Source organism: Ambystoma mexicanum, chromosome 8 (assembly GCF_040938575.1).
Source record: "Ambystoma mexicanum isolate Mex_15411 chromosome 8, UKY_AmexF1_1, whole genome shotgun sequence".
Lineage (NCBI taxonomy): Eukaryota > Metazoa > Chordata > Amphibia > Caudata > Ambystomatidae > Ambystoma > Ambystoma mexicanum.
The window spans coordinates 89,675,873-89,702,884 of NC_090929.1; the positions used below are offsets into that span (position 1 = coordinate 89,675,873).

At 44.3% G+C, this 27,012-nt stretch overlaps 1 protein-coding gene across 7 annotated transcripts in view; it reads right to left on the minus strand.

Moving 5' to 3' along the window:
* The window catches only part of RALGPS1 (Ral GEF with PH domain and SH3 binding motif 1), a 2,625,553-nt gene that overhangs the window by 2,077,150 nt on the left and 521,391 nt on the right, over positions 1 to 27,012 (minus strand). For all 7 annotated transcript variants that reach the window (XM_069609374.1, XM_069609372.1, XM_069609376.1 and 4 more), the window contains one exon: positions 3,477 to 3,584. In XM_069609374.1, the coding sequence (XP_069465475.1) occupies positions 3,477 to 3,584 (108 nt within the window). The remainder of the gene's footprint in view (positions 1 to 3,476; positions 3,585 to 27,012) is intronic.

Here is a 27,012-nt window from a genome sequence, read left to right on the forward strand (position 1 = left end):
TTTTGATTATGGGACTGGATTGTACTGCCATTGAGAAGAGTGTTAGAGTCAACCATATGTTTTTTCGATGGACTTGGAGTTGACTGGCCAGCATCTCCAAGCTGTTTGAGGAGCTTTACACCATGGTATGGTCAGGTTTGCTTGATTGGCTTGGTCCACCTATATATATATATATATATATATATATATATATATATATATATATATATGCTTGTGTGTTTCTTAGGCATGCCTGTTGCTGGTTGTGTGTTAGTGAGCTGTAGAATTTTACTGAACCTCTTATCTGTCTATGGTGATTTCGTTGTCATCCTGATGACTAGTATTGCGTCGGGGTGACAAGTAGGTGCTTCAGGGTGGCAGCCTGAAGGCTCGCCTGTGGCGGGGGCGAGCAGGAGGACCAAAGTTATTTAGCGATGGTTATGGTATTGTGGGTTAGGTATAGCCTTGGATCTGGGCTGGTTTGTGTCTAGTGTGGGAGACTAGAGTCTGCTCGTGGCAGGGGTGGATGGGAGGTGATTAGTGCTGTTATTGATGGTGTTTAAGAATGATAGGCGGAGTTCTGAAATTGCATAGTTGTGGGCTTTTCAAGTGAAACCTCCATTGCTCTTGGGTCTGGATGAGATGTGCGTCGTGCTTTTGTGAGAATGTCTGATAGGAGGGAGATGTGTTGTGAAGCTTTTGTTGCAAGTGTGTTTTGTAAGGGGGAAGATGTGTTGTGATGTGCTTGGTTAGTCTGATGTGGTTTGTCATGTGATTTATGATGTCACCAGAGTGCATGTGGAATGTTGATGCATGAGTGGGAGAATGCTGTGATGAGAGTTCTATATTGTGTCAGTTGAGCCCTCCCTTCCTGGGTGGTGGGTGCCGGTGTCTTTGCCTTAGTCTTTCTTTCTCCTATTTGCTTATGTCTTAATCTTGGAACTGTAACTGTAACATAAGAACTGAAGTAAACTTAAGAAGTAACCTTAAGCTGCCTGGACTGAGCTTTATAACAATTACCTGTGCTCCGCAAGTTATCCATGGATCCAGTAATCAGAGTAGATTCTTAATTTCCTTCCTGAGGTTTTACCAGAATGAATCTTTAATCAGAGTGTATCATTTCTTGCACTGTTTTTCCATTAAATTTCCTAGATAAAATTCCACTGACTCTTGACTGCGCATGGCACGTGCTTGGGTTAGATTTTGTAAACCTCTGCATGCTCCACCTTGACCCGTTCGGTTTATGGTAGGCATACAAAGTCACCCTTGTCTCTTACCGGCAATTGCAATAGTTTCTCCCATTTGACTGGCCCATTCAATCCTTGAACATTCCATGAGGAGATCTTCCATGTCTTTGCAACGCAGCAATTTCCACCGTGCCTCTACTGCGCAGGTGCCTTTTGCGGGATCATTTGACGGACCGTGTCCCAAGGAGGTCCTGGTCTGTGGCCTTCTTTACATTCAAAGGAGGGTGCCCCTTAGCGGTCAGCCCACCCCTTTGCCACCCTCTTCTTTCAAAGGGGCGATCTGCCCCTTCACCCGAAGCTGTTGTGTCCCACCTTCACCTACCTTTCTGCTTCCATCTTCCAGCTCCCTGCCCAGGCTCTGCACCTTTTTCTCCCCTCACATGCCCCTTCTGCACTCACCCACCTCCAAGCCCACCCCCCCCCAGCCAGGACACAGGCCATTGTTGCACCGCCATAAGCAGTGTGGTAAAGACTTGTGCCGCATGTTCAGCACAGGTAATATCTGTGCGTCTAATATCAGCGTGGTGAAGACATGCCACACCCCGGAGCAACAGTAGGCAGCATCGGAAATAGCTCTCATCAGCATTCTGGAGAAAACATCATGATTCTAATATCATGACAGCTTTGCAGGATCCAGGACAAAATATATCTACACACAACAGGAGGGAGGAACGCATAAAGGGCTGGGGGTGAAAATTCATGAGTAAAATGCATGCGTACATATTTTACGCTTTCATTTTCTGTTACTCCTCATTTTAGTGCAGGAACACTTTGTGTGGTGGAGATGGAACACGGAACGGAAAGTGCTAAGACGCCTCCCTCATCCTCTGTGCCATAGACATGTGATAGCATGTACGCCAGCATGACATGTTCATGCTGCCATAAATGCTGTGGTTTCCTATGAAATCCGCCAGCTTTTTACAGCAGCAACAAAGCATGAGGATTCCATAATAATCCATTGTGAACGCTGCCTGCCACGCGTAAACGGCAGGCAGCGTTTACTCCAATTGCACTGAGAAGTTTCAAAGGGGAAGCATAAAGATGTTGCCAGCGTCTTACTACTCCTTTTGGAGTTGGCAAAAACTACACAGAGGGAACCTGCTTTCAAATACTCTTATGAGGACTATGACAAGTATCCTGTCTCTCTGATACCAGCGCTGCGCTCCAAACGATCCCAACAAACACCAGAAGTATGGAAGACAGGCATTTCAACACCTTCCTTCTACCTATTAAGATCCGGAAATTAAGCCCAAAGATTATCAGTCAAAGGGATAAACTCCTCAGCCTGACAGTGCATTGAAATCATCAAGTAATGGTTTTAAATGATTATTTATTTATTTATTTATATTGCGCCGGGAGCCCGGAGGCTTCCGGCGCACGTTTACACACAAGGAACGACCATCAAAAACAGGGCAAACGAAAACAACTAGCTAGAGCACTGATAGAAAGCTTACTTGAATAGGAAGGTTTTCAGGATGGAGCACTGATAGAAAGCTTACTTGAATAGGAAGGTTTTCAGGATGGAGCACTGATAGAAAGCTTACTTGAATAGGAAGGTTTTCAGGATCGATAACTGATAGAAATCTTACTTGAATAGGAAGGTTTTCAGGATCGAGCACTGATAGAAAGCTTACTTGAATAGGAAGGTTTTCAGGGATTTCATGAACAGACTCAGGTTTGCTTCTAGCCGAAGGGCAAGAGACAAGGGGTTCCAAGATCTTGCCACTCTAACTGGGAATGATCTACCTCCGGCCCTTGAGCGCCCCTTAATTCAGTCAACGCGCTGATTTTCTGATTACCCAGGGAAGTTACCTATTAATGTTTGAGTCATTAGTCCCAAGAGCCTATCCTGCAGAGGGTCATGCCACCAGAGGAAGTGTATTACATTTCTGCAAAAAGCATCAGCCTGAGGTGTTGACTCAAGGGATCTTCTGTGTCTAAACCTGCTTCATCATTTATTTCTGATATCCAATCATAGAAATGTTTCCTGGCCTTTGAACAGCTCACCAGATCATAATTCCCTTCCATTATATAATAATATAATTGGTTATTTATAACAAGCTTAATACCCAGAGGTTTCTAAGAGCGGACCCCGGGATCAAACCTGTGTTACTCCGCGGCGTCTTGCTTCCAAGGCGAGCGTGTGGCCCCTGAGCTATCCGCCCGAGTAAATTATCGCACTTTATAATTCTGGCAACACTGTATTGAGCACCTCATTGAGAGACAGTGAAAGTTGACACAGTTACTCACTGCAAACTCCTCAGGAGTCACCTTCAACACATCGAACACAACCGCATCATAGCTCTTATTGGCACAGTCGGCCCCCCGGCCATCCAGCGAATCAGAACTGCTGCTCCCCTGCGTAAAGGTGAAAGGAGAGGGGTTAACTCGTGCTCTGGTGGAAGAAAAGTGAACACTGCACACATAAATAAAGGGAGGTGCCCCCAACTGTTAAAAACACCATGCCAGTAATCAGCAGATACCTGTAGAACCCCTTTCCCGTTTAAATGATCATCACATTCTGGGGTACTCCTTCTGTACCATGGTCTGGAGCCCACACCAATGGTCAGCATCCTTTGCCACTCCAGATGTTTTGGACTACAACTCCCACCAGCCCATGCCAGTACAGTCAATGATGAGAGTTAATGAGAGTTGAAGTCCAAAACATCTGGTGAGCCGCAAGTTAAAGACCCATACTCTAGACACAGCTGATTACATCAGTAAGGGTGGCAGAAGAGATCGTCTCACTCTTGCACGCTGGGAGGCCATGCTTACCATCCCAAATGCTGGCTCCCAACCACATGACAAGACACAAGGCAGGTGACATCAGAGCTGCCCTGTTTGCATAATAGTCACTGTCTCTCCACGGTACATCTCGTACAAGGTTCCATGTAGTGTTTATTCAAGATATAGGGGCTCATTACAGTTTTGCCAGTATACCGTCGGTAATTCCGGCAGGATACTGGCAAAACTGCCTTACCATTTCCCCCACCCAATATTCCAGTATTACCGGGATATTACTGGCAGTGGAGACGATGGTAAAGTCCAATTCCATGGAGTCCAACAGGACTCCATGGGATGGGATTGCCGGAAATATCAGCACCAGTAGTACCTGTGCCAATGATTCCGATATTTATTTGCCAGTAGGGGCCTGAACTCCCTGCATGTCTGGCTTGCCGGTAGATCACTGCCCACAACGGCTAACTTGCGTTTCCCCGGTCTGGAAAAAATGCTGGTCCGGAACGGGGAAACTGTAATGAGCCCCATAATCTAAATATTTCTTGCTTTCTTTATGACTTTTCCAAATAGCATGAGTCCTCAAAAGGGTTAGTGGAGATTGCACAAGAATACATTCTGATTGGCCCTTTTCTGGTCCATACCTCGCTGAGAATCCCTCGAAGCTTCAGCTTCGTTCTCGTCCCCTGTGGGGGAGGGGGGCTGGCAGCCCCTCAGCCAATTAAGAGGCTATTAAGAGGCTCGGAACAGACTAATCCCCGCTCTGAGCCTCTGCAGGGCTGGAGGCTGCCATCCTCCGCTGCCGGTGATTCAGGTGAGCTTTTTCCCCACCCCTGCCCCGCACACCCACATAAATCCCCTCCCGGCCCTCCCAACCCCACTTACCTTGTTTTTTCGAGAGTGGACGCCTGGGGGTCTCTGTCCCCAGCGCATCTGCTCCTGATGGCTGCCATGGAAAGGGAAAATGGACTACGGCCATTTTTCTTTTACATTTTTTATTTTCTGTTACGAAACGCTGCGACGTTTCAGAACAGAAAAAGATTGCTATTAGTGCCCCGTTCTTGAGGGCTGGGGTACTAATAGCAATATGCTTACTTAATGGTCCAAAGAAAATAGAAACAAAAGGAATGAAGATAGGACAACAAGCTAGGAGTTCTACGTCGCAGAATCCCCGAAGCCGGACATGGCGGAAAGTTAGGTTCTGAGGGATATGTTATAGCAAAGCAAGTCCAGGTCAACTCTTATTTCAAGGCGACAAGGAGTACTGGAGGCGATGGGCAGCATTGGAAAATGCACAGTTAAAACATTTCCACAGGTATGCAAGCTAGACAAACTACTTGAAACAAGGTAAGTCGCTTGAGGGTGGTGCAGTGAGACAATAGAAAGCATTCGAACCAGGAGAGGTGTGTATACATTCCTCTGCACTCACCACCAGCTGGGACCTGGAGCAGAATGTGGATTTAAGAAGCGCTAAAATACTGGCAGGAAGACCCAAGCGAGTGCTGCCATCATCCATTCTGACAGTTACCAAACCCTGATTCACAGACAGAGAAAACAGACTAACACGGCCATTTGGAAAAGTACTGCCAAATCTGGACGGAATCTAAAATAAAGCCCAGAGAAATGGAGCTAAAGTGGGGAAAACATCGAGTGTGGGTGTAAAGCCCCCGTTCTGCCCCTCCTCGTTGGATGGGAGGCCGAAACCATGCCCCTGCCGGGTACTAATACATTGATTAGTAAGGGAAGGGAGACGGGCCATGAGCAGAAACACTACTATCTGTCTCCTTATAGGTAAGCAGAACATGCCCTTACAGGTTCCAAACAGGAGTACTGGGCCATGCCGTGAGAGTATAGATAAACAACAGAAATATGAAGGTCACACCAAAATACATCTATACACCTGGACAGTACCTTGTCACGCCCCAGCTAATTCTCCCCGGCAAAGCAAGCAAGGCATGGGGCAGAAGGGAATGAAGAATGAAGAATAGAGAAATAAGTCAATGGAGAAACAAATTGAGAAACAATTAACAGAAATAAGAGAGTGAGAAAAAGAGAGCAAAAGAGTGAGAAAGGGAGAGCAGGAAGAAAAGAAGAGAAGGAAGGGAGAAAGAGAAAAAAGATAGAGGGAGAGAAAAAAGAAAGAAAGAAAGAGAAAGAAAGAAAGAAAGAAAGAAAGAAAGAAAGAAAGAAAGAAAGAAAGAAAGAAAGAAAGAAAGAAAGAAAGAAAGAGAGAGCAGGAAGAAAGAGAAGAAGAAAGGGAGCAATGGAAGGAATGGAGAAAGAAAAGAGAGAGAACGAGAAAAGAGAGAGAAAAAAAGAAAGAAGGAGAGAGAGAGAAAGAAAAAAAAGAAAGAAAGAAAGAAAGAAAGAAAGAAAGAAAGAAAGAAAGAAAGAAAGAAAGAAAGAAAGAAAGAAAGAAAGAAAGAAAGAAAGAAAGAAAGAAAGAAAGAGGCTGAACAGTTTTTCCTGATGTAGGAATTTTTTTTTAAGTTAATATGAAGCAGTCCTTTGGACCAAATAAGTAAAGGCACAGAGATGTGCGAAGATTGTGTTTTTTTCTAGATTGTTCCTAGTACGCTAGGGCGAAGTGGAGTCCTGCCCTGTGCTTTATGGCTGGTCCTATGTTGGCAAAGCAGCACAGATTGTGACTCAGAGCAGATCTTCATAGTGATATGATAAGATATTTTATTTGTATTGCGCTCGTACACAAGTGTTTCAGTACACAAGTGTTTCAGAGCGCGACTAGGCAAGGGAGGGGAACAAGGGAGAACAAAAACAACATAAAAACCATCTTACTAGGCCCAGTGACATAGAGAACGCACAAGTGCATGGGAAAGGGAAAAGGGAAAAAGTGCATGGAAGGGGGAGAGTGGAAAGTACAGAGCAGAGGAGCGCAGATAAATAAAATAAATAGAAAATTGAGGCAAACTGTGGTAGTGCAGCCAGCAAGTGGCAAGTGCTCTGTTTAAGGCAGCAGACTGGGTAAGTCAGAATAAGTGCAGAAAAAGAAGAAAAATGGGGGGGGCTGTATGGGTACAGATACAGTCCCCAGTGCAAGGGGTGGCCAGGAGGCAGTGCAGGAAGGTGGCAGGGTGAGCAGGTACCTGGGCCCAGGGGACAGAGGGTGGCCAGGTGCACAGTGCCAAGAGAGCAGATCAGCAGGGGAGAGGGGGAGCGAAGGCAGAAGCAAAGAGGAAGGTTTTGAGGTGCTTCCGGAACCGGAGATGGTTCTACTCAAGTTGTAGAGTGGCAGGGAGGCTGTTCCAGAGAGAGGCCCCAGCCGAAGACAGAGATCTGCCCCAGCTCGTTTCTTTGAAAAACGACTGACCCTGAGTGAGTTGGAGGTAGAGGAGCGAAGAGCTCGAGAGGGGAGGTATTTGCGGAGGGATAGCTGAAGGTATTTTGGACCCAGGCCCCAGAAAGCCTTGTGGACAATGCAGATGGTTTAGAATTTAATCCTTGCATCCACGGGAGCCAATGGAGAGATTTCAAAGCTGGAGAGATACGATCCCAGGGCTTGAGGCCAAGGACAAGACTCGCAGTCCTGTTCTGGATAAGTTGTAGAGGGCGGAGAGTAGAGGCAGGTAGATTTAGAAAGAGGCTGTTAAAATAGTCCAAGCTAGAGAGAACCAGGGCTTGGGATACCATGAGCTTCTGGGGGGAAGGAGAGGAAAGGCAGAATACCTCTGAGGAGGTGCAGTCGGAAGTTTGACTTTTTAGAGACATCAGAGATATGGGCCGAGAAGGAAAGTGTGGAGTCAAAGATGATGCCAAGGTTCTTAGCCTCGAAGGTAGGGGTAGGAGGAGGGCCAAGGGAGGCCGGCTAGAGAGTGAGGGGAAAGGATGGTGAAGGTGTGCCGATGAGGACGATCTCCGTCTTGCTGGCATTCAGACAAAGATCATGGGCGGCACACCAATAGTACCCAGGAGCCCCTCCATAGTGTAGATCCCTATGGAGGGGCCCCTAGGTACAGTGGGGCCACATAAGAGAAGGAGAGCGTAAAAGGGAGCATGGGGTAAGTCCCACACAAGAACCTGATGCAGTTGTCTTAAAGCAACAAAAGAAACTATTTACACAAGGTCTGCGGTTCACAAGGTCTGCGGAGGTGTGTTGAAAGGTCACGGAGAGAACACAAGATACGGCCCTGCACATGCCTCCTATCAGAATAATGGTGCACAAGTCATTGCCAGGAGCAGGCCAATGCAGGGGGCTTTGCCCCAGAAGAGCCTTATTTTACAAGCCGTACTTATTTAGTTAGGACTTCACCGGAAGCGCTATTGCCATCAGGCCCTGGCTTGGCTGACCTCCTTCCTCTCCGACTGACCCTCTCATGTCCAACTTGGGTCCTTCCTCTCTACCTTTGGTGTTCTCGAGGGATCTAACCTCTCTCCCTGGCTGTTCTACCAATACCTGGCTCTTCTTGCCAATCACATTGCTGTTCTCTGCCCCAACTTTCCATGTTATGCAGATGACACTCAGCTCATGTTCAGGCTACCTTTGGCCACCTCTTCTCCGTCTCTCATCACTGACTGTCTGTCTGCTACCCAGGAGTGGTGTGCCACCAATGATCTCTGCCTTAATGCCAGTTAGACCAAGATTCTCCTCATCGGCACACCTGCTCCCACCATTCCTGTCACTCTCTGGCCGGCCTCTCTTGGCCCTCTTCCTGCTCCCACCTGTGAGGCTAAAAACCTTGGTGTCATCTTCGACACACTTTCCTTCTCTCCTCACATCTCTGATGTCTCTAAGAAGTCACAATGCCAGCTGCACCTCCTCAGAGGTATTTTTCCTTTCCTCACTTTCCCCCAGAAGCTCACTGTCTCCAGAGCTCTGGCTCTCTCTAGGCTGGACTACTGCAACAGCCTCTTTCTAAAGCTGCCTACCTCTACTCTCTGCTCTCTGCAACTCATCCAAAACAGGACTGCAAGACTTATCCTTGGCCTCAAGCCCATGGTTCTTATCTCTCCAGGACTGAAATCTCTGCACTGGCTCCCAGTAGCAGCGAGGATTAAGTTCAAAACCCTCTGCATTATCCACAAGGACTTCCAGGGCCAGGGACCTCAATACCTTCAACTCTCTCTTCCTAAATATCTTCCTTCTCGAGGCTCTTCGCTCATCAGCCTCCAACTCCCTCAGAATTAGTCGTTTCTCCAAGCAGCGAGTTGTGGTAGTTCTCTTTCTTCTGCTGGGGCCTCCCTCTGGAACAGCCTCCCTGCTTCTCTGAAACTTGAGGTTGACCACCTCCAGTTCTGGATGCTCCTCAAGACCTTCCTCTTTGCTTCTGCTTTCTCTCCTATCCCCTGCTGATCTCCTGGCTTAATTTGATCCTGCACTGGTTACCTGGCTATCCTCTGATCTCGGGCCCAGGTCCCCCCGCCAGTTGCACACCTGCACTGTCTCCTGGCAACCCTTGAACTTGGGGACTGTTTCTGTATCCCTACAGCCCCTACTAGCACTTGACACCTGATGTCTGCACTTACCCTTGCACTTGCCACCAGCTGGCTTCACTTTTATTTATTGTCTCTATTTATTCTACTGTTATCCTATGCACCACTCTGCCCCCTCTCCTTCCCCCTGCACCTTTCCCCTTCCTCCCTCCCCTGCACCTGTGCGATCTCAAAGTCACCTGGCCTAGTAGGATCGTTGTCTCTGTCTTCCCTCTGTATCCCCTCCCTTACCTCGTTGAGCCTTGAAACACTTGCATATAGGCGCGTTATAAATGTCATATCGTATCATATCATATCATTGGCCAGTGAATGCCTGTGAACTGGATACTGCTTAACTGATGCGTAACTAGTCCAAGGTGCTGCCCTGTTACAGGGCATGTAAATTTCTCTCTTGGTGTTTTGTGTGGATGCGTGTTTGTTTATAAGTGTCTATGGCTGGGGCAAGAATAGTAATTGTGAGTTTGTCTTACAGGAGGTGTCCAAAAAATGGATTTTCATCACAGCATCCTCAGTGTGACAAACTGGGGGGCAAGGCTGCTTGGCTTATTGAAGATACAATCCTAGTGTGTGTGCGTGTGTTTGTACGTTTGTACGTACGTACTTATACGTACGTGCGGTTCATGGAAGTGTGCAAAGCATTTAAAATTGATGAGCTTGAACTAATAAGCCAGTGTAAAAATATTGACAAAATCATGTGGCAAACTCTTTCTATTTGCAATGAATGTCCCGGCTGGTCTTCGCTGTTTGACTTCTTGGCGCTGGTGCGCCCGCATCCAGCATTCAACATGAAGATTACAGGCCTTTCCTTAAGCGGGGCCCTCCTCTGGGCAAGCAATCTCTTTTTCACAAATGGATTCCGCGGTTTGATCGTGGATGCAGGACTCGGTGCCTGGATTTTCATTATATCACTTGGACCGGATTTTCCCAGACTGCTCTGGGTCCTAGGACTTGGTATCCGAGCCTCTCGTGTTTAGTTCAGGGCTAGCATTCTCACTATGCTCTGGGATGTAGGACCTCACACCCGGCTTGTAGTGTGTCACTCAGGGTGGACGCTCTCAGCCCACTCTGGAATATGGACTCAACATCCCAGGTCACAGCATTTCAATCAGGCTATGCTTTCTCTGTCCATCGTGCTATTCGGGACTTGATATCCAAGTATACAATGTTTTAATCAGTATGGACTATCTCCGGTCATCCAGGTATACAGGGCAGAATATGCCAGTATGCAGCATTTCAATAAGGATTGGCATTCTCAGTTCACTCTGGAATTCAGGAGTTAACATTCCCGGAGGCAGTGTTTCAATCAGCTTTTGCCTTCTCAGCTCTCTCTGAGATTCAGCACTTGATGTCCTCGTATGTGTTTCAATCAGCCTTTGCCTTCTCAGCGCTCTCTGAGATTCAGCACTTGATGTCCTAGTATAAGTGTTTCAATCAGCCTTTGCCTTCTCAGCTCTCTCTGAGATTCAGCACTTGATTTAAAATTATAAGTGTTTCAATCAGCCTTTGCTTTCTCAGCTCTCTCTGAGATTCAGCACTTGATGTCCTAGCATAAGTGTTTCAATCACCCTTTGCTTTTTCATCTCTCTCTGAGATTCATCACTTGATGTTCTAGTATACGTGTTTCAATCAGCTTTTGCCTTCTCTGCTCTCTCTGAGATTCAGCACTTGGTGTCCTAGTATAAGTGTTTCAATCAGGCTTTGCCTTTGCCTTCTCAGCTCTCTCTGAGATTCATCACTTGATATGCTAATATGTGTTTCAATCAGCCTTTGCTTTCTCAGCTCTCTCTGAGATTCAGCACTTGATGTCCCAATAGAAGTGTTTCAATCAGCCTTTGCCTTCTCAGCTCTCTCTGAGATTCAGCACTTCATGTCCTAGTATAAGTGTATCGATCAGACTTTGCTTGCTGAGCTCTCTCTGTGATTCAGCACTTGATGTCCTAGTATAAGTGTTTCAATCAGCTTTTGCCTTCTCAGCTCTCTCTGAGATTCAGCACTTGATGTCCTAGTATAAGTGTTTCAATCAGCCTTTGCCTTCTCAGCTCTCTCTGAGATTCAGCACTTGATGTCCTAGTATAAGTGTTTCAATCAGCCTTGGCCTTCTCAGCTCTCTCTGAGATTAAGAACTTGATGTCCTAGTATAAGTGTTTCAATCAGCCATTGCCTTCTCAGCTCACTCTGAGATTCAGCACTTGATATCAAATTATAAGTGTTTCAATCAGCCTTTGCTTTCTCAGCTCTCTCTGAGATTCAGCACTTGATGTCCTAGCATACGTGTTTCAATCAGCCTTTGCTTTTTCATCTCTCTCTGAGATTCATCACTTGATGTTCTAGTATACGAGTTTCAATCCGCTTTTGCCTTCTCAGCTCTCTCTGAGATTCAGCACTTGATGTCCTAATATAAGTGTTTCAATCAGCCTTTGCCTTTGCCTTCTCAGCTCTCTCTGAGATCCATCACTTGATATCCTAATATAAGTGTTTCAATCAGCCTTTGCTTTCTCAGCTCTCTCTGAGATTCAGCACTTGATGTCCTAGTATAAGTGTTTCAATCAGCCTTTGCCTTCTCAGCTCTCTCTGAGATTCAGAACTTGATGTCCTAGTATAAGTGTTTCAATCAGCCTTTGCCTTCTCAGCTCTCTCTGAGATTCAGCACTTGATATCAAATTATAAGTGTTTCAATCAGCCTTTGCTTTCTCAGCTCTCTCTGAGATTCAGCACTTGATGTCCTAGCATACGTGTTTCAATCAGCCTTTGCTTTTTCATCTCTCTCTGAGATTCATCACTTGATGTTCTAGTATATGTGTTTCAATCCGCTTTTGCCTTCTCAGCTCTCTCTGAGATTCAGCACTTGATGTCCTAGTATAAGTGTTTCAATCAGCCTTTGCCTTTGCCTTCTCAGCTCTCTCTGAGATCCATCACTTGATATCCTAATATAAGTGTTTCAATCAGCCTTTGCTTTCTCAGCTCTCTCTGAGATTCAGCACTTGATGTCCTAGTAGAAGTGATTCAATCAGCCTTTGCCTTCTCAGCTGTCTCTGCGATTCAGCACTTGATGTCCTAGTATAAGTGTTTCAATCAGACTTTGCTTGCTGAGCTCTCTCTGTGATTCAGCACGTGATGTCTTAGTATATGTGTTTCGACCAGCCTTTGCCTTCTCAGCTCTCTCTGCGATTCAGCACTTGATGTCCTAGTATAAGTGTTTCCACCAGCCTTTGCTTTCTCAGCTCTCTCTGAGATTCAGCACTTGATATCAAATTATAAGTGTTTCAATCAGCCTTTGCTTTCTCAGCTCGCTCTGAGATTCAGCACTTGATGTCCTAGTATAAGTGTTTCAATCAGACTTTGCTTGCTGAGCTCTCTCTAAGATTCAGCACTTGATGTCCCAGTATACGTGTTTCAATCAGCCTTTGCCTATTCAGCTCTCTCTGAGAATCAGCACTTGATGTCCTAGTATAAGTGTTTCAGCCTTTGCTTTCTCATCTCTCTCTGAGATTCAGCACTTGATGCCCTTCATATCCTCGTATAAGTGTTTCAATCAGCGTTTGCCTTCTCAGCTCTCTCTGAGATTCAGCACTTGATGTCCTAGTATACGTGATTCCATAAGCCTTTGCCTTCTCAGCTCTCTCTGAGATTCAGCACTTGATGTCCTAGTATACGTGATTCCACCAGCCTTTGCTTTCTCAGCTCTCTCTGAGGTTCAGCACTTGATTTCCTAGTATAAGTGTTTCAATCAGCCTTTGCCTTCTCAGCGCTCTCTGAGATTCAGCACTTGATGTCCTAGTATAAGTGTTTCAATCAGCCTTTGCCTTCTCAGCTCTCTCTGAGATTCAGCACTTGATGTCCTAGTATAAGTGTTTCAACCAGCCATTTCTTTCTCAGCCTGCTCTCTCTGAGATTCATCACTTGATGTCCTAATATACGTGTTTCAATCAGCCTCTGCTTTCTCAGCTCTCTCTGAGATTCAGCAATTGATGTCCTATTATAAGTGTTTCAGTCAGGCTTTGCTTTTTCATCTCTCTCTGAGATTCAGCACTTGATGTCCTAGTATAAGTGTTTCAACCAGCCATTTCTTTCTCAGCCAGCTCTCTCTGAGATTCATCACTTGATGTCCTAATATACGTGTTTCAATCAGCCTCTGCTTTCTCAGCTCTCTCTGAGTTTCAGCACTTGATGTCCTAGTATACGTTTTTCAATCAGCCTTTGCCTTCTCAGCTCTCTCTGAGATTCAATACTAGATGTCCTAGTATAAGTGTTTCAATCAGCCTTTGCCTTCTCAGCTCTCTCTGAGATTCAGCACTTGATGTCCTAGTATGTGTTTCAATCAGCCATTGCTTTCTCAGCTCTCTCTGAGATTCAGCACTTGATGCCCTAGAAGTGTTTCAATCAGCCTTTGCTTTTTCATCTCTCTCTGAGATTCATCACTTGATGTTCTAGTATACATGTTTCAATCCGCTTTTGCCTTCTCAGCTCTCACTGAGATTCAGCACTTGATGTCCTAGTATACGTGTTTCAATCAGCCTTTGCCTTTGCCTTCTCAGCTCTCTCTGAGATCCATCACTTGATATCCTAATATAAGTGTTTCAATCAGCCTTTGCTTTCTCAGCTCTCTCTGAGATTCAGCACTTGATGTCCTAGTAGAAGTGATTCAATCAGCCTTTGCCTTCTCAGCTGTCTCTGCGATTCAGCACTAGATGTCCTAGTATAAGTGTTTCAATCAGACTTTGCTTGCTGAGCTCTCTCTGTGATTCAGCACGTGATGTCTTAGTATATGTGTTTCGACCAGCCTTTGCCTTCTCAGCTCTCTCTGCGATTCAGCACTTGATGTCCTAGTATAAGTGTTTCCACCAGCCTTTGCTTTCTCAGCTCTCTCTGAGATTCAGCACTTGATATCAAATTATAAGTGTTTCAATCAGCCTTTGCTTTTTCATCTCTCTCTGAGATTCAGCACTTGATGTCCTAGCATAAGTGTTTCAATCAGCCTTTGCTTTATCAGCTCGCTCTAAGATTCAGCACTTGATGTCCCAGTATACGTGTTTCAATCAGCCTTTGCCTATTCAGCTCTCTCTGAGAATCAGCACTTGATGTCCTATTATAAGTGTTTCAGCTTTTGCTTTCTCATCTCTCTCTGAGATTCAGCACTTAATGTCCTTCATATCCTCGTATAAGTGTTTCAATCAGCGTTTGCCTTCTCAGCTCTCTCTGAGATTCAGCACTTGATGTCCTATTATACGTAATTCCATAAGCCTTTGCCTTCTCAGCTCTCTCTGAGATTCAGCACTTGATGTCCTAGTATACCTGATTCCACCAGCCTTTGCTTTCTCAGCTCTCTCTGAGGTTCAGCACTTGATTTCCTAGTATAAGTGTTTCAATCAGCCTTTGCCTTTGCGTTCTCAGCTCTCTGTGAGATTCAGCACTTGATATCCTAGTATAAGTGTTTCAGTCAGGCTTTGCTTTTTCATCTCTCTCTGAGATTCAGCACTTGATGTCCTAGTATAAGTGTTTCAACAAGCCATTTCTTTCTCAGCCAGCTCTCTCTGAGAATCATCACTTGATGTCCTAATATACGTGTTTCAATCAGCCTCTGCTTTCTCAGCTCTCTCTGAGATTCAGCAATTGATGTCCTAGTATAAGTGTTTCAGTCAGGCTTTGCTTTTTCATCTCTCTCTGAGATTCAGCACTTGATGTCCTAGTATACGTGTTTCAACCAGCCATTTCTTTCTCAGCCAGCTCTCTCTGAGATTCATCACTTGATGTCCTAATATACGTGTTTCAATCAGCCTCTGCTTTCTCAGCTCTCTCTGAGTTTCAGCACTTGATGTCCTAGTATACGTTTTTCAATCAGCCTTTGCCTTCTCAGCTCTCTCTGAGATTCAATACTTGATGTCCTAGTATAAGTGTTTCAATCAGCCTTTGCCTTCTCAGCTCTCTCTGAGATTCAGCACTTGATGTCCTAGTATGTGTTTCAATTAGCCATTGCTTTCTCAGCTCTCTCTGAGATTCAGCACTTGATGTCCTAGAAGTGTTTCAATCAGCCTTTGCTTTCTCAGCTCTCTCTGAGATTCAGCACTTGATGTCCTAGTATACATGTTTCAATCAGCCTTTCCTTTCTCAGCACTCTCTGAGATTCAGCACTTGATGTCCTAGTATAAGTGTATCAATCAGCCTTTGCCTTTGCCTTCTCAGCTCTCTCTGAGATACATCACTTGATATCCTAATATAAGTGTTTCAATCAGCCTTTGCTTTCTCAGCTCTCTCTGAGCTTCAGCACTTGATGTCCTAGTAGAAGTGTTTCAATCAGCCTTTGCTTTCTCAGCTCTCTCTGACATTCAGCACTTGATGTCCTAGTAGAAGTGTTTCAATCAGCCTTTGCCTTCTCAGCTGTCTCTGAGATTCAGCACTTGATGTCCTAGTATAAGTGTTTCAATCAGACTTTGCTTGCTGAGCTCTCTCTGTTATTCAGCACGTGATGTCTTAGTATATGTGTTTCAACCAGCCTTTGCCTTCTCAGCTCTCTCTGCGATTCAGCACTTGATGTCCTAGTATAAGTGTTTCCACCAGCCTTTGCTTTCTCATCTCTCTCTGAGATTCAGCACTTGATATCAAATAATAAGTGTTTCAATCAGCCTTTGCTTTCTCAGCTCGCTCTAAGATTCAGCACTTGATGTCCCAGTATACGTGTTTCAATCAGCCTTTGCCTATTCAGCTCTCTCTGAGAATCAGCACTTGATGTCCTAGTATAAGTGTTTCAGCCTTTGCTTTCTCATCTCTCTCTGAGATTCAGCACTTGATGTCCTTCATATCCTCGTATAAGTGTTTCAATCAGCGTTTGCCTTCTCAGCTCTCTCTGAGATTCAGCACTTGATGTCCTAGTATACGTGATTCCATAAGCCTTTGCCTTCTCAGCTCTCTCTGAGATTCAGCACTTGATGTCCTAGTATACGTGATTCCACCAGCCTTTGCTTTCTCAGCTCTCTCTGAGGTTCAGCACTTGATTTCCTAGCATAAGTGTTTCAATCAGCCTTTGCCTTCTCAGCGCTCTCTGAGATTCAGCACTTGATGTCCTAGTATAAGTGTTTCAATCAGCCTTTGCCTTCTCAGCTCTCTCTGAGATTCAGCACTTGATGTCCTAGTATAAGTGTTTCAACCAGCCATTTCTTTCTCAGCCTGCTCTCTCTGAGATTCATCACTTGATGTCCTAATATACGTGTTTCAATCAGCCTCTGCTTTCTCAGCTCTCTCTGAGATTCAGCAATTGATGTCCTAGTATAAGTGTTTCAGTCAGGCTTTGCTTTTTCATCTCTCTCTGAGATTCAGCACTTGATGTCCTAGTATAAGTGTTTCAACCAGCCATTTCTTTCTCAGCCAGCTCTCTCTGAGATTCATCACTTGATGTCCTAATATACGTGTTTCAATCAGCCTCTGCTTTCTCAGCTCTCTCTGAGTTTCAGCACTTGATGTCCTAGTATACGTTTTTCAATCAGCCTTTGCCTTCTCAGCTCTCTCTGAGATTCAATACTTGATGTCCTAGTATAAGTGTTTCAATCAGCCTTTGCCTTCTCAGCTCTCTCTGAGATTCAGCACTTGATGTCCTAGTATGTGTTTCAATCAGCCATTGCTTTCTCAGCTCTCTCTGAGATTCAGCACTTGATGCCCTAGAAGTGTTTCAATCAGCCTTTGCTTTTTCATCTCTCTCTGAGATTCATCACTTGATGTTCTAGTATACATGTTTCAATCCGCTTTTGCCTTCTCAGCTCTCACTGAGATTCAGCACTTGATGTCCTAGTATACGTGTTTCAATCAGCCTTTGCCTTTGCCTTCTCAGCTCTCTCTGAGATCCATCACTTGATATCCTAATATAAGTGTTTCAATCAGCCTTTGCTTTCTCAGCTCTCTCTGAGATTCAGCACTTGATGTCCTAGTAGAAGTGATTCAATCAGCCTTTGCCTTCTCAGCTGTCTCTGCGATTCAGCACTAGATGTCCTAGTATAAGTGTTTCAATCAGACTTTGCTTGCTGAGCTCTCTCTGTGATTCAGCACGTGATGTCTTAGTATATGTGTTTCGACCAGCCTTTGCCTTCTCAGCTCTCTCTGCGATTCAGCACTTGATGTCCTAGTATAAGTGTTTCCACCAGCCTTTGCTTTCTCAGCTCTCTCTGAGATTCAGCACTTGATATCAAATTATAAGTGTTTCAATCAGCCTTTGCTTTTTCATCTCTCTCTGAGATTCAGCACTTGATGTCCTAGCATAAGTGTTTCAATCAGCCTTTGCTTTCTCAGCTCGCTCTAAGATTCAGCACTTGATGTCCCAGTATACGTGTTTCAATCAGCCTTTGCCTATTCAGCTCTCTCTGAGAATCAGCACTTGATGTCCTATTATAAGTGTTTCAGCTTTTGCTTTCTCATCTCTCTCTGAGATTCAGCACTTAATGTCCTTCATATCCTCGTATAAGTGTTTCAATCAGCGTTTGCCTTCTCAGCTCTCTCTGAGATTCAGCACTTGATGTCCTATTATACGTAATTCCATAAGCCTTTGCCTTCTCAGCTCTCTCTGAGATTCAGCACTTGATGTCCTAGTATACCTGATTCCACCAGCCTTTGCTTTCTCAGCTCTCTCTGAGGTTCAGCACTTGATTTCCTAGTATAAGTGTTTCAATCAGCCTTTGCCTTTGCGTTCTCAGCTCTCTGTGAGATTCAGCACTTGATATCCTAGTATAAGTGTTTCAGTCAGGCTTTGCTTTTTCATCTCTCTCTGAGATTCAGCACTTGATGTCCTAGTATAAGTGTTTCAACGAGCCATTTCTTTCTCAGCCAGCTCTCTCTGAGAATCATCACTTGATGTCCTAATATACGTGTTTCAATCAGCCTCTGCTTTCTCAGCTCTCTCTGAGATTCAGCAATTGATGTCCTAGTATAAGTGTTTCAGTCAGGCTTTGCTTTTTCATCTCTCTCTGAGATTCAGCACTTGATGTCCTAGTATAAGTGTTTCAACCAGCCATTTCTTTCTCAGCCAGCTCTCTCTGAGATTCATCACTTGATGTCCTAATATACGTGTTTCAATCAGCCTCTGCTTTCTCAGCTCTCTCTGAGTTTCAGCACTTGATGTCCTAGTATACGTTTTTCAATCAGCCTTTGCCTTCTCAGCTCTCTCTGAGATTCAATACTTGATGTCCTAGTATAAGTGTTTCAATCAGCCTTTGCCTTCTCAGCTCTCTCTGAGATTCAGCACTTGATGTCCTAGTATGTGTTTCAATTAGCCATTGCTTTCTCAGCTCTCTCTGAGATTCAGCACTTGATGTCCTAAAAGTGTTTCAATCAGCCTTTGCTTTCTCAGCTCTCTCTGAGATTCAGCACTTGATGTCCTAGTATACATGTTTCAATCAGCCTTTCCTTTCTCAGCACTCTCTGAGATTCAGCACTTGATGTCCTAGTATAAGTGTATCAATCAGCCTTTGCCTTTGCCTTCTCAGCTCTCTCTGAGATACATCACTTGATATCCTAATATAAGTGTTTCAATCAGCCTTTGCTTTCTCAGCTCTCTCTGAGCTTCAGCACTTGATGTCCTAGTAGAAGTGTTTCAATCAGCCTTTGCTTTCTCAGCTCTCTCTGACATTCAGCACTTGATGTCCTAGTAGAAGTGTTTCAATCAGCCTTTGCCTTCTCAGCTGTCTCTGAGATTCAGCACTTGATGTCCTAGTATAAGTGTTTCAATCAGACTTTGCTTGCTGAGCTCTCTCTGTTATTCAGCACGTGATGTCTTAGTATATGTGTTTCAACCAGCCTTTGCCTTCTCAGCTCTCTCTGCGATTCAGCACTTGATGTCCTAGTATAAGTGTTTCCACCAGCCTTTGCTTTCTCATCTCTCTCTGAGATTCAGCACTTGATATCAAATAATAAGTGTTTCAATCAGCCTTTGCTTTTTCATCTCTCTCTGAGATTCAGCACTTGATGTCCTAGTATAAGTGTTTCAACCAGCCATTTCTTTCTCAGCCAGCTCTCTCTGAGATTCATCACTTGATGTCCTAATATACGTGTTTCAATCAGCCTCTGCTTTCTCAGCTCTCTCTGAGTTTCAGCACTTGATGTCCTAGTATACGTTTTTCAATCAGCCTTTGCCTTCTCAGCTCTCTCTGAGATTCAATACTTGATGTCCTAGTATAAGTGTTTCAATCAGCCTTTGCCTTCTCAGCTCTCTCTGAGATTCAGCACTTGATGTCCTAGTATGTGTTTCAATCAGCAATTGCTTTCTCAGCTCTCTCTGAGATTCAGCACTTGATGCCCTAGAAGTGTTTCAATCAGCCTTTGCTTTCTCAGCTCTCTCTGAGATTCAGCACTTGATGTCCTAGTATGTGTTTCAATCAGCCATTGCTTTTTCAGCTCTCTCAGAGATTCAGCACTTGATGTCCTAGAAGTGTTTCAATCAGCCTTTGCTTTCTCAGCTCTCTGAGATTCAGGACTTGATGTTCTAGTATACATGTTTCAATCAGCCCTTTGTTTTCTCAGCTGTCTCTGAGATTCAGCACTTGATGTCCTAGTATAAGTGTTTAAATCAGCCTTTCCTTTCTCAGCTCTCTCTGAGATTCAGCACTTGATGTCCTAGTATAAGTGTATCAATCAGACTTTGCCTTCTCAGCTCTCTCTGAGATTCAGCAATTGATGTCCTAGAATAAGTGTTTCAGTCAGGCTTTGCTTTTTCATCTCTCTCTGAGATTCAGCACTTGATGTCCTAGTATAAGTGTTTCAACCAGCCATTTCTTTCTCAGCCAGCTCTCTCTGAGATTCATCACTTGATGTCCTAATATACGTGTTTCTATCAGCCTCTGCTTTCTCAGCTCTCACTGAGATTCAGCACTTGATGTCCTAGTATACGTTTTTCAATCAGCCTTTGCCTTCTCAGCTCTCTCTGAGATTCAATACTTGATGTCCTAGTATAAGTGTTTCAATCAGCCTTTGTCTTCTCAGCTCTCTCTGAGATTCAGCACTTGATGTCCTAGTATGTGTTTCAATCAGCCATTGCTTTCTCAGCTCTCTCTGAGATTCAGCACTTGATGTCCTAGAAGTGTTTCAATCAGCCTTTGCTTTCTCAGCTCTCTCTGAGATTCAGCACTTGATGTCCTAGTATACATGTTTCAATCAGCCTTTCCTTTCTCAGCACTCTCTGAGATTCAGCACTTGATGTCCTAGTATAAGTGTATCAATCAGACTTTGCTTTTTCATCTCTTTCTGAGTTTCAGCACTTGATGTCCTATTATAAGTGTTTCAATCAGCGTTTGCCTTCTCAGCTCTCTCTGAGATTCAATACTTGATGTCCTAGTATAAGTGTTTCAATCAGCCTTTGCCTTCTCAGCTCTCTCTGAGATTCAGCACTTGATGTCCTAGTATAAGTGTTTCAATCAGCCATTGCTTTTTCAGCTCTCTCAGAGATTCAGCACTTGATGTCCTAGAAGTGTTTCAATCAGCCTTTGCTTTCTCAGCTCTCTGAGATTCAGGACTTGATGTTCTAGTATACATGTTTCAATCAGCCCTTTGTTTTCTCAGCTGTCTCTGAGATTCAGCACTTGATGTCCTAGTATAAGTGTTTAAATCAGCCTTTCCTTTCTCAGCTCTCTCTGAGATTCAGCACTTGATGTCCTAGTATAAGTGTATCAATCAGACTTTGCCTTCACAGCTCTCTCTGAGATTCAATACTTGATGTCCTAGTATAAGTGTTTCAATCAGCCTTTGCTTTTTCATCTCTGTCTGAGATTCAGCACTTGATGGCCTAGTATAAGTGTATCAATCAGACTTTGCCTTCTCAGCTCTCTCTGAGGTTCAGCACTTGATGTCCTTTTATAAGTGGTTCAATCCGCCTTTGCCTTCTCAGCTCTCTCTGAGATTCAGCACTTGATGTCCTTGTATAAGTGGTTCAATAACCCTTTGCTTTCTCATCTCTCTCTGAGATTCAGCACTTCATATCCTAGTATACGTGTTTCAATCTGCTATTTCAGAGTTAGCATTCGCATTATGCTCTGGGATGTAGGACCTCACACCCGGCATGTAGTGTGTCACTCAGGCCGGATGCTCTCAGCCAACTCTGGAATATGTACTCAACATCCCAGTATGTGATATTTCCTTCTTGAGCCTGGAGGGATTACAGTCCAACAGAAATGCATGAAGATATTTCACATCAAGGAGTGTAACATGAATTTACAATGAAAGTTTCATGCAGACTTTCCGGATTCACTTTGCATTGGTGCTCAAACGCTACCCAAAGTTGATCCCAAAGGGTCATTCACAGCTTAGGCTTGCGACTTTTCTAATTAGGGAGGAGACGGACGTGTATGGGCCATACCAATGTTATAAATGGCTAGTCCTTTATTGGATCCTTATTATGATAATTTATAAAAACGATTTTCAGTTCTTTAGTGCAGAACAAGCCAAGAGGCAAGAATTACTGACTAGCAGGCAAGGGGAAAGGAGTTTAATTGAATCTGAGGTCCATTTTAAGAGATCTGTAGTTGAAGAACACTGGTCTGTGGAAGTGGAAGTCAATTGTATTTCATTTTGAATTTAAAAAGAACTATGATTCATTACAGTGGCTGGTCTATCATTTCCTGACCACTCAGCTTGAGTGTAGCACAATTAGACCAGCCCTTCTAAGACCATAAATGCTTTCAGAAGAAAAGGAGAACTGTGTGCCGTCCAGAGGACCAACAGAAGAAGCAAAGTGATGGACGTGCATGCTGGCAGGGGAGCAGTAAGAAGGGGGCTTTATCGCTAGTTGAAAGTTAGAGATAGTCAATTGAGAATTTGTGTCTTTAGTGGCATCCAATAGGTAACTCGGCAAAGCAATGTTGCAGATAATTGAAGGCAGAGAATGATAATATTCAGTAATAAAGAATGTCAAGTCGTTTGTCCAGGTAATGACTCGGCTTATGCGGAATTCAGAGCATTAAACGGTTCCTCGCAGAGCTCCACTTTAAGATCCGTAATGTGCACGACAAACTATTGGCCCAGGTTGACTTTGGGCAGACCACTGAAAATTGAATGGTACATTTGATCATGTGCAAACTCTTACCTTAGTTTAGGAAAAGATGCTTGATTGAATACAGACAATGGATGACACTAATTGTACCTTTAGATAACAATCATCTTAATCGAATTCTGGGAAGTTTCATAGATTATTACTATAAGCTTTATAACAATCATCTTAATCGAATTCTGGGAAGTTTCATAGATTATTACTATAAGCTTTATAACAATCATCTTAATCGAATTCTGGGAAGTTTCATAGATTATTACTATAAGCTTTATAACAATCATCTTAATCGAATTCTGGGAAGTTTCATAGATTATTACTATAAGCTTTATAACAATCATCTTAATCGAATTCTGGGAAGTTTCATAGATTATTACTATAAGCTTTATTTTGAAAATTCCATTAAGCGAAACAAGTTAAAAATGAAATAAATGATATAAAACACACTACATAACAAATTTCATATAATATCCCAAATAGTAAAGTGCTCAAGTAATGTGTATAATTATAGAACCACGTTAGTCCCACAGGCATCAATACAATTATCTACAAATTAGAAAATAACTACATGTAAAATTCATACAATGAACATTTTTCATGACACAATCGACTATCCTACACACACTCTTTTTTTGTTTTTTAAATAGAAATCCAAGCCATACTTGGGTCTGTTGCTTAATAAATCTGAGTTTCATTTTCCAGGCCCTATAATGTGTAAAGCAACAGCAAGGACAGCATCTATCTTCGGAGCATCTCCACCGAGATCAATTCCCCTGTGTTGTAGATATAGCATCATTCCTGAATATAGGTAATAGCCAAGGTCTTCTAGATGTGCAAAGATGGGGCAGCACATTTAAAAAAATGTCCACATCTTCTAAGTCATGGGAACGCAAGGGGCCATATACCCAAACGTATCCTCATATATAGATGCATTTTAAAAGGAGGTTCCACTTGGAGTAAGTTAAGTTCCAAATAGAAATCATGTTTAAGTGAAAAAAGGCCTTCAAGCAGAGGGTTATCGCAATCTTTGTTTAGCATATCCTCTGTACCCCCCACACACACGGTAAGAATCTTTAACCTTCTGTGTATGTGGGTGCTTTATTCCATCTGGATGACCCTAAAGGCAGTGCCAACCAGTTGCATCCCAGATTAAGCAGACATGCATGGCCCAATGCCATGTGGTGCCTGTGTCAGAATGCAGCACGCCTAGCATTGCTTATCTGTATGGTATGAATTCAGTTGACGGCCACAAGTGGAGCCATGTTAAAATGGGAATACATTTGGCAATGTACTGCATACCTAAGTACCCATACTCCATATATAAGGGCATCTTAGTGGCACTATTGGAAAATGAGGCTAGCTTTTTTAGGAAATCAGCTTTTCCGATAATTAGTGGCTTGATGTTGGAATAACCCCAGATCTCCACACCATCAGTCCCGCCGTAAACGACTGGGCCGTATAAACCTCTAGACCTGGGGGACATAACACGCCCACCAAATTATTTTGAAAGGCTAGCTTAACCTCTGCATGTCTTTTTAGAACAATTTCACTCTTGTCAATTTGGGTGCCCATGAGCTCTTGGAGCAAACGTGCACTCCTAGACAATCAAAATATTCAACACAATTGATTCGATCCCAGGACACAGCTTTGGCCTTCGTGCTAAGTCCCTTTTGGGCGCAGATAGAGCGAAATATAGCAAAGGCTTTCCGGAGCCCCATCATTGTTCTAAACATGATTATTGACCATCTGCAACTAATAGTAGCAGTAGCTTCTCACCATCGAGTCGAGGTACATCGACGGAAGAAGAGTTCATCTTAATATGCAGATCGTTTATAAATAGCGAAAATAACAAGGGGCCAGAACACATCCCTGACATAGCCCATGTTTAGCGTCATAAGGTTTAGCACGTTCTCCATTAGGGCCCCATCTGATGGAAGTGTGTTCCCGTAAGACAGGGACATAGTAGCTCTCAGAAACGCTATAGCGCCTTTCAATTCTTTAAGGAGATGCCATAATTTGCTATGATTAACACTGTCAAAAGCTGATTTTAAATCTGCAAAGCGAATATGCAATGGAGATTTGACCAAGCCTAAAAGCCTGATCAATGGTCCCCACGTCTTTCTTGAACATGGTTTATGATTATATTATCTTTGATCTAAGTACTTAAGCGCTGCAGCAAAACTTTACTATATACCATATCCAAGGAATCAATCAATGATATCGGTCTATAATTGGCTGGGTTATTAGGGTTCCCTTTCATAGAGATTGCAATATTGATTGTCTGTCACCAGGACCTCCTTTTCCAAAACAATGCAATTCAAAATTGTTGTTAGTATTGAGACCCACATTACTGATGCAAACTTAAAAAAATCAATCAACAGGTCACTTGGACCAGGCGTATCGTCACTTTTCTGAGCAGCAAGGGGACTGCTAACCTCCTGCTCACAGAACACTAAATGATCAGGGTCCATGGCAGGGTCAAACATATGGTTCAATCCTTCCACTGGGCCATCCCTATCGTAAACCTCTTTACAATGTGATTGTGCTGATTTGCCCCATTGGTCGTTATCTCATTATGGGGAATTGATGTAAGAGAAGAACAAGTTACTCTCTTACCTGGTAACGTTCTTTCGATAGGATGGTCCGACGACGTATTCCATATCTATGACAGTAATCACCACAGCTGTGCTGCTTCGGAAAATCTTTCGGCGTCTGCATCCAGCGTCGGTGACGTCAATACGCCGCCCTCGAGGACCTCATCCGACGGCCGACGTCACTGGATGTTATAAGTAGGACGCACGACGCCCGTAGCCTCAGTTGTAGTTTTTCCCCAGAATGTGTGGCACCAGTCTTCTGCCAGTCTGACCACACAAAGGGCCTCATTACACGGTAGGCGGTGAGCCATGGCGCTATTAGCGCCATGGCTCATGCCGGTAAAATACCGGCACCACCTTGGCGGAAAGGGGATTTACCGCCCCATTCCAAGGTTGGAGGGGCGGAAAATCCCCCTTCCACCATTGGCCTTCCCCATTCCCATTTCTGCCCCATAGGGCTCTATGGGAATGGGGAAGGCGCTAATTACGGCACCGCAATTTTGCGGTGCCGTAATTAGCTCCGAGGTCCCTTAGCGGGTTGGATTTTAACGCCTGCAAAAAGCAGGCGTTAAATCCCCCAACCTGCAAAGGGACCTCGTAGTAAGGCGGTAAGGATTTACCGGTACCGGTATTTTACCGGTACCGGTAAATCCCTACCGCCATCCGTGTAATGAGGCCAAAGCCTTGCGGAAACGTAAGCTGCAATCGCATAAGAAATTCTGTAGTGGGGAAGGCAGAGAGGGAGCGATTTGGAATATGTCATCGGACCATCCCATCGCAAGAACGTTACCAGGTAAGAGAGTAACTTGTTCTTCGAGGGGATTGGGTCCTCCGATGTTTTCCATATCTATGACAGACTCCCAAAGCAGTACCAATGCAAGGAGGTGGGAAAAGAATTTAGAAAAAGAAATTTAGAATGCCCAATCAAATTGCGGAGCAAAGGATCGCCTTGCCAAAGGCCAGATCCTGCCCACGGATGGAATTGAGGGAGTAGTGACGTACAAAAGTATGGACCGAAGCCCAGGTGGCTGCATCACAGATGTTACAAATAGGAACACCCATCTGTAGGGCAGTAGAGACAGCCATACCCCTGGTAGAATGGGCATGCAAGCCGACCGGTGGGTCCTTACCCGCCAAGCGGTAACACTCAGAAATAGCTAGAATAATCCAGCGAGACAAAGTCTGCTTAGTCACAGCTTGTCCCAAACGCTTTCCGGCGTAACCAATGAAGAGTTGATCATCCACTCTGACCCGGGACATGCATGAAATATAAAAGCTTAAGCTCTCCTAGGATCGAGCCTATGGAGCCTCTCCTCTTCCTTACCAGGATGTGGAGGAGGATGAAATGCTGCAAGAACAACCTTCTGGCCTAAATGAAATTCCAACACTACCTTCGGAAGAAAGGAAGGACGAACTCTAAGGACAACCCTGTCCTTCTGAAATACAGTAAAGAGTGGCTTAACTGAAAGTGCCTGTAACTCACTCACTCTGCGAGCGGAAGTGACCGCAACCAAAAATACAGTTTTAAGAGTTAACAGTCACAAAGGGCATGAATGCAAAGGCTCGAACAGAGCACCATCAGAAACTTGAGGACAAGGTTCAAATCCCAGCCGGGCCCCTGGAAAGGTGACGGAGGGAACACATTAGTGAGCCCTTTTAGAAACTGAGAAATTAAAGGAATTTTAAAATAAGAACAATCTTCAGATGAGCGCTTAAATATGGACAGCGCCGCCAGGTAACCTTTAACCGTACCCACTTGCAAGCCCCTCTGGGCTAAAGAAAGCAAAAAAGACAGAACCACAGGAATGTCACATGCAAAAGGATCCACATTCTTAACCCTGCACCTTTCGCCAATGGCAACGGTACAGGGACTTAGTTGCGGGCCTTCTGGCCGAAAGCAACACCTCCATCACGTCTTCAGGGAGGTCCCAATCCTTATACCTCAACTTTTCAGAAACCAAGCGTGAAGGTTGAGGGATCTGACCTCTGGATGGAG